General features: G+C 36.4%; 1 protein-coding gene across 3 annotated transcripts in view; it reads left to right on the top strand.

The window, feature by feature from the left end:
- Positions 1-7,334, top strand: part of PLEKHA3 (pleckstrin homology domain containing A3) — a 29,177-nt gene extending 21,843 nt beyond the window's left edge. For all 3 annotated transcript variants that reach the window (XM_055572096.1, XM_055572095.1, XM_055572098.1), the window contains exons 7-8: positions 1,381-1,496; positions 5,261-7,334. In XM_055572096.1, the coding sequence (XP_055428071.1) occupies positions 1,381-1,496; positions 5,261-5,388 (244 nt within the window). In that variant the 3' untranslated portion in view covers positions 5,389-7,334. The remainder of the gene's footprint in view (positions 1-1,380; positions 1,497-5,260) is intronic.
- The last annotated feature ends 4,700 nt before the right edge of the window (positions 7,335-12,034 follow it).

Here is a 12,034-nt window from a genome sequence, read left to right as displayed (position 1 = left end):
CTTTTTTTTAAGCTGTAAATTATAACAAGTGACGGTTAATAGAAATCCATTTTCAATGTATTAAGGCTTCAAACTTAGGCTTATTTTACTATAGTTTATTATAGAATCATATATTTATTCTGAGCTGTTTTATTTGGAGCTAAGGCTGTTACTGAAAAGAGAGAAAAAGCAATTGATATTTTAAAGTATATATTCATATCAGCACATGTAAAAAATTTACCTTTTTGATCTTGCCAGGATATCCCATGCTATTTATCTTAGCAGGTAATATTCTTTTGAGTTGCTTTGGTTGTCTTATTGGTTCTTTGGAAAGTGATGAAATTATAGTGACATAGCATTTATGTCTCTACATTAATATGGGGTAGAGGCAAAAAATGCTTATTATAGGATTATATGAAATCATGTATGTGAAACTTTAGAAATTTGTAAAGTATTATAGAATTTAATGAATCTTTCTTTCAGTAAATGTCTATTGAGTGACTACCAAAAAAAAAGAATAAATGCTGAGACCCCTTATTATTTTGTCATGATTTTTTACCCTCTCATGATTATGTTATTGATTGAACTATTATGTGCTCATAGGAGTCCAGTATTGTATCTATCAGGAAATGAAATATTTCACCAACTGAATTTTCCAGAAAAATAAAAGCTTGGTTCCTTTAACAAAGTTTTAATTTTTTCAAATTTTTATCTTTATGATCGAATTTTTTGACCTGTGTTTTATCCATTTTGCCTTATTAAATAAGCTACAATATGAGTCTTTAAACTTTACTTTTTCTTGGTGAATCAAGTTTGTCATTAAGAATAGTAATGTTGGGCTGTCATCTAGTGATAATGCTGTTGAGGGGTGGTGATTTGCTTCTGTGTTGAATTTTTTAGTTTGATTTTCTAGTTCTCTGGTTTCCCAGATTGATTTGTGAACCTAGTTTTTCCGGCCTTCACTTGCTGCTGTCAGCGAGTTGGCTCCAGCACACCCCCACACTGCTGGCCCGTCCCCTTTGCTCTGCTGTTTCAGATTGGGTATGGGTGACACCAGATACATACACTTGTGAAGCCCGTAACTTGTAGATTTCAAATACTTGTTAACCATAAGACATGTTACTCTCTAGCTGGACCTTCCTCTGTAAAAGTAGTCACTTCATTGTACCTCTTTTCCTTTCAGTTTGGCTCAGAGGCTGTATTCCCCAGCTTACCAGCTGGGTTCTAAGTGCTTTGACTTGTTTATGGTCTGACCTCTGAAGGAGTAGAATGTTGCTGAAATAGAACTTTGAGTATAAAAACAGTTCCTCTTTCATTTAAAGAGAAGTCATTGAAAACTTCAGTTAAGTTGAGGGTGTTTTCATTTGTTGGAAGTCCTTAATGCTTTTAATTTATTTACAGGAGTAGCCACTCTATAAAAGAACCAGTGTCTACACTTCACCGACTCTCCCAGCGACGCCGAAGAACCTACTCAGATACAGACTCTTGTAATGATGTTCCTCTTGAAGGCCCAGATAGTAAGTTAGAAGGGGTATGACTCTCCCTTTGGCCTGTTCACCAAAATAGGTATGGGGCTCTGTAATTGTTGAAATGAAGAATACTGGCAGTGAATAGGGTCAGTACTTCTGCTGTTGCTGTGAAGTTGCTTCAGTCATGTCCAACTCTGTGCGACCCCATGGACAGCAGCCCCACAGGCTCCCCCGTCCCTGGGATTATCCAGGCAAGAACACTGGAGTGGGTTGCCATTTCCTTCTCCAGTGCATGAAAGTAAAAAGTGAAAGTGAAGTCACTCAGTCGTGTCCGACTCCTAGCGACCCCATGGACTGCAGCCCACCAGGCTCCTCCATCCATGGGATTTTCCAGGCAATAGTACTGGAGTGGTGTGCCATTTCCTTCTCCAAGGGTCAGTACTAAGAAGTACTAAATATCTCTTTGTAAATACCGTATCTTAGATTTACATATGTAATATCAACATTTTTACTCCCATTGCATTTTAGTAATTTCTTAGTAATCTTATATTCCCACTATATTTGCATTTAAAAAACATTTTAGAAGGAAGCATAAATTGTGAGTTGGATTCTAGGGAAAGATAAAGGCAAGTTCTAAGTTCAGAGGAAAATAAATCAGCTGCTACTGCTGCTAAGTCACTTCAGCCATGTCCGACTCTGTGCGACCCCAGAGATGGCAGCCCACCAGGCTCCCCCGTCCCTGGGATTCCCCAGGCAAGGACTCTGGAGTGGGTTGCCATTTCCTTCTCCAATGCATGAAAATGAAAAGTGAAAGTGAAGTCGCTCAGTCGTGTCCAACTCTTAGAGACCCCATGGACTGCAGCCTACCGGGCTCCTCCGTCCGTGGAATTTTCCAGGCAAGAGTACTGGAGTGGGGTGCCATTGCCTTCTTCAAATAAATCAGCATTGTTACTTAAATAATTTGAAATGGCCAAGGTAAATAATTTTTTTCTGGTGGTGATGGTGAATTATACTAACATTTATTCCTGTGCCTTTTTCTTCCTTATTATTAAAGAGACAGCATACTATGAATAGGAAAGATTTTGTGATTTCTGATAGTTATTTTTTTCTTCAGAGGAGAAGCTTTGAAAGTCTGTCAGAACATAGACAGTAGTGACCATGATTTCCAGTGAATGCAAATATGGTATTATTATTACAACTCCATTAATAGACTTTTGCTTTCCAAAGTCTTTACTATTTTTCCATGAAACATGTGGGGTAGAAATTACATATTATTCTCAGTTAAGGAACAGGTTGTGTTCCAAGGGTTTATTTGTAAGTCAGCTGCTTGGAACAAAATTTTATTTCCCTTATGGAAATGAAATGGTGAATGGTAGTTAGATTCTTTAGACTGCATATAGGAGCCCAGCTAATCTGTAGTGTGGCTGAAATGAGATGAAACAATAGTGTTGGATTTCTAGTATTTGATTATATTGAAAACATTCATTAATATAGAGTTGTTTGACTTAATCAGAACATTAAACAGGTTTAAGTAGAGTGGACTGTGAAGTTCATGAAGATGGTTGAGATTCTAGAAGGAACTGCTGCTCACTTTCAGATCTCAAGAAGTTGTTGGCATCTTTTTTTCTTAATGCCCATTTTTCTTACAGAACTAATCTATTTATTGATGTAGAACACTGCTGTTTTACTCATTATCATTTTGAATTTATGTTGGGGCAACAAGTGAATAAACAAAAGAAGGAAACGGATTGAGTAGGGGAAGGGTATGGGAGAAAGAAACTTTCCTAGGCCAATTTAGTACATCTTCGAAGTGATAAGAACAAGAGAGAGATGGTTAAAGAGGTTAAGTATGGGGAAAATGTCACCTGAGGCAGGTTCTGTACATTGCAATTTACCTTCCTCTTTCTGCCTTTGAAAATACATGACCCTTTTCATCTAGAACTTATGAAGCAGTTTCGTACTGCCTTGTACTTTTTTTTTAAAATGCCATTTCTCTTTTTTAAGGGTGTCAATTTCATTTGTGATAGCTAAATTCATTTTTTAAGCCAGCCATTTTCCTTAGCTGTCTTTTCTTTTAGAGCCTCTGGTTCTGAATTGTTGAAAACTGTTTTCATAAGATCTAAGTGTAATGGCCTATTCCATTTAACAATTTAGCTTTAAGGAGTGTAACATAATTAGTTATACACCCTTGTATGCACACCCACAGACATACCTGCATTAATATATGCACATGCATTAATCTTTATATCCATACACATATCTCAACTCTTTAAAACTTTTTAAAGTTGGCAAGTATAGGATAGGTCAATTTTAGCCTTAGATTTCCTTCTTTTTACCCTAAAATTTAGTGTCCCAGTTAGCTGACAAAGCAGAGACTGTATTAGTTCTGTTTCTTAGAAAGTGTGGGCTTCCCTGATACTCAGTGGGTAGAGAATCTGCCTGCAATGCAGGAGACCCAGATTCGATTCCTGGGTCCAGAAGATCCCCTGGAGAAGGGATAGGCTACCCACTCCAGTAATCTTGGGCTTCCCTTGTGGCTCAGCTGTAAAGAATCCGCCTGTAATGTGGGAAACTCTGGGTTCAATCCCTGGGTTGGGAAGATCCCCTAGAGAAGGGAACGGCTACCCACTCCAGTACCCTGACCTGGAGAATTCCATGGACTGCATAGTCTGTGGGGTTGCAAAGAGTTGGACATGACTGAGCGACTTTCACTTTTTAGAAAGTGTACTGGGCAAATTGACAAGTCTTAGTTGAAAGTCTTTATGTCAGCACATACTTTCCTTTGAGAGATGTAGCTGCTGCTGCTGCTGCTAAGTCGCTTCAGTTGTGTCCAACTCTGTGTGACCCCATAGACGGCAGCCCACCAGGCTTCCCCGTCCCTGGGATTCTCTAGGCAAGAACACTGGAATGGGTTGCCATTCCTTTCTCCAATGCGTGAAAGTGAAAAGTGAAAGTGAAGTTGCTCAGTTGTGTCCGACTCTTAGCGACCCCATGGTCTGTAGCCTACCAGGCTCCTCCATCCATGGGATTTTCCAGGCAAGAGTACTGGAGTGGTATGTCATTGCCTTCTCTGAAAAATTTATAAATTTTATATTAAATTAAAAATATGTTCATGTGAAAATGAACAGGACCATGCCAGTGTGTTTCATGTGCTCGCTTGGAGCTGGAGTTCTAGTTTTGTGAGCTGCATCCCAAATGGAGATGTGAGAACTTGCAGTGTGAGGTACCTAGTCAGCTTTGCTCAGAAAGTCTTGTGATGCTTTGCTGTATACCTGAAACTAACAAAACATAATACATCAACTATACGCCAATAAAATCAAAATATTAAGGAAAACAAAGTCTTGTGATGAAAAGACCAAGACCTGAGTTAGTCCAGGTTCTGTTGTTACCAATTGTGTGATCTTGGGTTAGGCCTGTGATCTTTTCAGAACTTGGTTTCTTTGCCTAGAAAATCAGGAGGATGCCAGCAGCATTAAAACGATAAGGCTGAAAAAGCAATAGTTAATGAAGACTAAATTCAAATTCAGCAAATCCTTATTCATTACTCCATTATGTGCGAACCTTGGTTCTAGCAATGAACAAAACAAGTATCTCTACTACTTCAGATGGTTTCATAACTTCTCATGAATTTTTCGGTTTCTCCTTACAACTGCCAGTATTACAAAAGTTAGATTTTTACTCTTTTAAGCAAACCATCAAAAGCTTGGCAGGAAGCTACAGTGATTTCATGTCCCTGAATAGAAAATGTTCTTTTACAGAGGACTGGAGTTATACTGGTAGGATGTTTACCTTTTTAATCAATTTCTTAATAGGACCTGTTCACTGTTCAAGAAATACACTTAATGGAGATTTGGCATCAGCAACCATTCCTGAAGAAAGCAGATTTATGGCCAAAAAGAAATCTGAATCAGAAGATCCTCTTTTATCCTTCTCTTCCTGAGGAAATGGAAGTGTCCAACTTCCGCTAAGTATTGCTATGCAAAAGCTGCTGTAATTAAACTATGTTATAGGGAGTAGTTTTTCCCTTAGGATTTCTCTGCACTTTATAGAATATTGTAAAACAAACAAAAAAACAACCCACATACCTTTGAAGTGTATTTTATCTTTATATAGTTTATTTGCAAGAGTATTTTCCTAATAACTTCACAGTATGAATGTGCATCCTTTTTTTTTTTTTAAATAAAAGATGGTGTAACATTTTGACATCCATAAGGGCAAATGTAGATATTTTTCTAAAAAACTGTGAGGGACTGACAGCTTAGTCAGTGTGTATTGTAGCTTATAAACATGAAATCTTATAAACCTAAGGTTTCAGTTTGACAGAAGTGTGATATATATATAACTTGTGCCATGGACCAAATGGTCATTTTACCCCAGCTGAAATGAGTTAAGGTTGCAGCTTGATGGTGTTTGTATTATATTCCTTTAAGCAAAAAGGAAACATTTAATATTCGAGATATTTTTACCCCAAATACTATGACATTGAGGATTTTTAAAAAACCAGACTGTGCTGTCCTTCGTATATGAAGTTGACACTACTGACTTATCAATACCAAATGTTGTGTTAAAGTATTTAATTTTTACTTATTTATTTTTCTGTTGCATCAAAAAAAAAAAAAGATTGCATCCTAACTTTTATGACCTACCAAATTTAAGATGTGTGTGCATTGTTATTTACATTGTTCTAGAAAGAAGTTAATGTCGTAGTGACCTTGCTCACTTCACCAGAGAAATAAACGACTTGCAATGGAAGAGGATTTTAGTGCTTTTTTCCCAGAATAGACGTTATTAAGCTACTGTTGTAAGGTATTGATATTTGCAGCTCTTTAGAATATCTAGACTTTTTTTATTTATGAATATTTATAAAAAGAGGAATCTCTCAAGGTGACTGCCCTACGTAACTTGAGAATGGCATTATTTAAAGAACAAATAGCATTTTCTGGTAGTGCCTGACCATGCCGTCAGTGTTTGCCTTGTAAACTGTTTTTTCAATTCACTTTAGAGTGACGGTTTTGTCCAAGGTTTTAGATGAGGAGCACTTTAAAACAAACTGGTTTGGTGTTTTTAAGTTAATCATATGTTTAATAAATATGTGGTTTTTGCATTCAAACTCATCATATAATACATTGTATTTTTTACATTTATTGATAGTTTGTCTAATCTTTATCAAATAGTAATAACATTCTTTATTGCTTTGATTTTGTTTGTATATTTAGATCTCATAGTAAATACACAAGTAAGGCATATTTTTAGCTTTTCTGCCTGTGAGCTTAGAATGTTATGTCCTATTTCATTTTAAATTTCTCTTGTAAGTTTATGTGGGAATTGTTTTAAAAGATTTGTTTTAAACAAATTAAAAAATTTTGTTATTTCCCTATTAAAATAAGTCTGTAGTTATAGGCTTTCTTAAGTTTAAAATGGACATAAACAATCTATATCCATTAATATACATTTAGATAAACTGTATGCTACTTAAAGTATTTGAAATTTTAAATAGCACACAGGTCATTAGACTATATTAGGAGGAATCCTTTTCTGCTCATGTACTTCATATGTCTAGTTTGAGAAAAAAGAAGTTTGATGACATAGTAAGCTTTCATGTTGAGTGAGTTATCAGGTTTTTGGTTTCTTTTTTTATTTTTTGTAATAGGAATGAGTAGTGATAAGACCATGGAGATCAAGGTGCTACTACTGACTGTGGGAGTTTTTCTAGTAGTTTTTGTTTTTTTTTTTTAATCAATAGGTTTATAATGGAAACACTATAACAAAGCTTTTGAACTCATGGAAAATAAATCCATTTTATATTGCTTTATCCAAAAATATGAGTTCCTGAACAGTTTTCTGTAAATATTTTTAAAAATAAAATACAGTTATTTCTGGCTCATATCATTGTTTTCTCCTTGAAGTAGGTGCTTTGAACAAGTTTGCTATATTCCTAAATATGGATTTTATTGTGACTGGAATCACCTTTTTTCCCTTAGGAATCAACTCATTTGTGAAATCTTTTTTTTTTTAGGGAATATCAGTGTATCTGGAATTACACCTGGGTTTTGACCAGTGAGTTGGTATCATGAAGCAAAGCTTCAGGGAACATTGCATTTTGAGGAGCCCAGTGTATTTTCAAGGGTGCCTGACTTTTTGAATCTTAAGAAAAAGATGAACCACATAAGAAAAATTTCATAAGAATTTTGGTTTGTTACGATTTTTGTAGTGTCTAATTATTGGTTGTTCTTGTTTTACTTTATCTAGGCCTTGGGGTTGAGAAATTTGGAGACTCTTGGTATATCAATGATCTAAGCAGAACCAGTGCTTGCTTTCTGTTGTGTGGGAATCCAAGGCTTCTGTGCTTAAAACAACTCTGATGAGAGTTCTTTTGTAAGTGGACCAAATTTGAACTTTGTTATATTACACTGAATTATTGTGTTATCTTCAGTCAGGACAAGTCCAGAAATGGATGCTATTTAAACTTAAATTCCAAGGCAAGAGATAAAGTATCTTCATTTTGACAATCTCCATGGAACCTTTCACCTTGAATTGTAGGTTTTCTCTGTATGTTATTATAATTAGTGTTTAGAAGTTATCATAAGATCTCAGGAAATACAGTCTTGTAATATGTGTGACTCCATGCATGTTATTAATTTGGACTCCACCAATTCTTGACTTACTACATGAAGTGCCTCTGGGTCTGTCCTTTGAACCTTGCTCCTGCCTCTTGGTGCAGAGGGTATATGCTGGCCTGTAAAAAAGCCTGGTTAGGCTGCAGGAACTCCTTGGAGGAGGTCTCTCTGAATAGCCCTGATCAGGTAAGTAATTGGAGCTGGTAGATGGGGCTTCCTTCTCATGCCTTCCACTTCCACAATCCTCCTTTCTTTGAATTCATACTGAGTTTGTAAATTTGAATTATTTTTTTAAATTAGCTTTTTTGTTTTTTAAGTAATTCATGCACATAGTTAAAAAAATCAAATAGAAGCTAGAAGGCTTGTAGTGAAAAGAAGTAATTCCTCCTCTTAGTGCCCTAGAGGCAAGTACTTCTAGCTCTCAGTGTTTGGTTCTAGTATTTACCTTCCTATTTTAAAATACGTTTTATTACTCTTTTTGATTTGTCGATTTTTGAAATGTTTTTTAAATTCCTTTTATGGCAGGCAGGCAGGATTACTTTGCTTATATCCTCACCTCCCCTATACCCCCACTGTAGATTAATCTCAACTATTTGTTAAATTTATGGATATAAATATTGTTTATTGATCATTATCAGTTTTTCCTATCATTATTTACTTTCTACTCAGTTCAGTTCAGTCTCTCAGTCGTGTCCGACTCTTTGCGATCCCATGGACTGCAGCACCCAGGCCTCCCTGTCCATCACCAACTCCCAGAGTTTACTCAGACTCATGTCCATTAAGTCGGTGATACCATCCAACCATCTCATCTTTTGTTGTCCCCTTCTTCTCCCGCCTTCAATCTTTCCCAGCATCAGGGTCTTTTTAAATGAGTCAGTTCTTCGCATCAGGTGGCCAAAGTATTGGAGTTTCAGCTTTAGCATCAGTCCTTCTGATGAATATTCAGGACTGATCTCCTTTAGGATGGACTGGTTGAATCTTCTTGCTGTCCAAGGGACTCTCAAGGGTCTTCTCCAACACCACAGTTCAGAAGCATCAATTCTTCGGCGCTCAGCTTTCTTTATAGTTCAACTCTCACACCCACACATGACTACTGGAAAAACCAAAGCTTTGAGTAGACCAACCTTTGTTGACAAAGTAATATCTCTGCTCTTTAATATGCCATCTAGGTTGATCATAACTTTTCTTCTAAGGAGCAAGCGTCTTTTAATTTCCTGGCTGCAGTCACCATCTGCAGTGATTTTGGAGTCCCCCAAAATAAAGTCTGTCACTGTTTCCACTGTTTCCCCATCTATTTGCCATGAAGTGATGGGACCAGATGCCATGATCTTAGTTTTCTGAATGTTGAGCTTTAAGCCAACTTTTTCACGCTCCTCTTTCACTTTCAACAAGAGGCTCTTAAGTTCTTTGCTGTCTGCCGTAATGGTGGTGTCATCGGCGTATCTGAAGTTATTGATATTTCTCCTGGCAATCTTGATTCCAGCTTGTGCTTCATCCAGCGTGGCATTTCACATTATGTACTCTGCATATAAGTTAAATAAGCAGGGTGATAATATACAGCCTTGATGTACTCCTTTCTCGATTTGGAAGCAGTCTGTAGTTCCATGTCCAGTTCTAACTGTTGCTTCTTGACCTGGATACAGATTTCTCAGGAGGCAGGTCAGGTGGTCTGGTATTCCCATCTCTTTCAGAATTTTCCACAGTTTGTTGTGATCCACACAGTCAAAGGCTTTGGCATAGTCAATAAAGCAGAAGTAGGTATTTTTCTGGAACTCTTGCTTTTTCGATGATCCAGAGGATGTTGGCAATTTGATCTCTGGTTCCTTTCTACTAGAATCTTATTTTTCCTTTAATTGATAATTGCCTGCTTTTAAAATTTGCTTAGTTTTTTTATGTATCTGTTACAAAGATTATCCAAAGGCTTAAATGCTAAAAAAAAAAAAAATCAGATGATCTGTCAATTTCTTTTTTTCTTTTCCCTGTGGGGACATTTTTTCCATAGTCCTTCATCTTCTACCATCTGGACAATTGCCCTCCAGACCCGTGCATGATTTGGTGGTCATTCTGGGGTCATTTTGTTTTTCAGTCTTATGTTGGATCTCTTGTTTATTGGATCTTTATTGAGATTTGCTTTACTTTTTTTTGCCAAAGCATATCCACTACGAAAAGCTTCCTGGGGAAAGGTGGATGAGAGGCAAAAATTTTTGAGGCTTTACAGGTCTGAATATGTCTCTTGTCTCGATTGTTTGGCAGTTTGGAGTCTCTGTTGAAAATAAATTTTCTCTTGGAGTGTTGAAGGCAGTGCTCCATTGTCTTAAAGCCTTCATGATGCCTGTGAAAATGCTGGTACCATTCTCTTATTCAGGACCTGTTTTTACACTGTGGAAGCTTTTAAGAACGTCTCTTTGCCTCCCACATTTCATGAGGATGCACGGATCTTTATTCATTCTTGTTGACGGGTACTTAACTTTATAGTACATAACTTTAAATTTGTAGACTTGTCAACTTCATTTCTGGAGGGAAGTTTTTTCTGTTATCTTTTTGATAATTTTAATAATCTTTTAGTAGAATTCCTGTTGTTTGAATGTTGAACCTCCCAGATTGATCCTTTAATTTTAAAAATCTTTCCTAAGTTGTATTGTAATTGTCCTTTTTCTATTCATCTAGCTGTATCTTTTAATTTCTAAGGCATCTTTTTTGTCTGTTCCGTTTTCATGAGGATGATTATGATTTTTCCCCCATGTCTTATTTCCTGCATCATTTCCTGTTGTATTCATTTGTTTTGGATTGTGTCTTCCATTCTAAAGGCTCTCAGAAAGTTGGAAGAGTCATCCATTCTTATTAAGAATTCTTACTAAGGTACTAAAAAGCTAACTTCATGTTTTTTTATGTGTGGGCTGGGTTTATCAGTTGTCTGCTTTTAGGAGTGAGCTGGCCTTTTTTCTTGGAGTTCCCTAAATTTCAGAGTAGGTCTTTTCTTTGGAGCTGTTCATTTTCTCTAGAAAAGATTCCTGATTTCTAGCAGCAGGATATGAAGAAAAGGCTGAGGACCTTATAGTTTGTATGGTAGTATTTACTTTAAAATCTTTCTATTTTTGGCCTTTCCATGCCCTACCCTACCCCACTTCAGTCATCTTCTGTGTTTTGCAACCCTCAGGTTCAGTTTCTTCCATGGATAGAGTTTGGGGTGAGTGGGTTGTCTGGCTGTGGAGAGTGGGGAGAGGACTTAGGGTCCAGTTGCTCTTTTTAACAGATGTCTAGTCCTGATTTCAGCCCTAAACCTAATGCCCTTTTTCTGCAGTAGCTGTTACTTCCAAGTCCTGATCTTGTTAGGTGTTTGGTTGAGTATATTTGTTGGCTCCTTCCTTCTGGGTACATAAGGTTTTAACCTCCTCTACTCTGCTTGGTTAGTTATCACACCCCTTCCTGATTTTTATTTTTATTAAACTTTGTGGAAATCTCATACCTATGTAGTCTGTTCTGACAAGTTGATCAGTCTACCATATTTAACTGGAAGTCTCGGCTGAAATCATAGTAATGTGTAGAAAGTAAAATTTCTTTAGTATTATTCTATAATTCTTCTTTCCACACTCTAATGGTTTTCAGTTAATATGGTTTTACTGTACGACCTACCTCATAGGGTTGTTATGAGGATTAGAACAGTCAATACATATGAAGTACTTAGAACAGTGTCTGACACATAGTTTATGTTAATAAGTATTAGCTATTAATATTGTCACCATTATTACTGTCACTCTTAATTGAATAATCCATTTAGACTTGAATAAAGATGTTTTCACCAAAGGAAAAATTATTGATATATGGGAATATCTAGTGTTTGCTACTACCCTACATTTAACTAGACTTCATATGAAATGTTCAAGTATTAAATGTCATCTAAGACACATTAAAGCCTTAAAAATTCAATCAGTAATAGTTACTGTTTTTAAAACATATAATAGCAATTTT

This window comes from Bubalus kerabau, chromosome 3, assembly GCF_029407905.1.
Source record: "Bubalus kerabau isolate K-KA32 ecotype Philippines breed swamp buffalo chromosome 3, PCC_UOA_SB_1v2, whole genome shotgun sequence".
NCBI classification, from domain to species: domain Eukaryota; kingdom Metazoa; phylum Chordata; class Mammalia; order Artiodactyla; family Bovidae; genus Bubalus; species Bubalus kerabau.
Note: the sequence above shows the minus strand (reverse complement) of the source record. Positions and strands in the feature narration are given on the sequence as shown.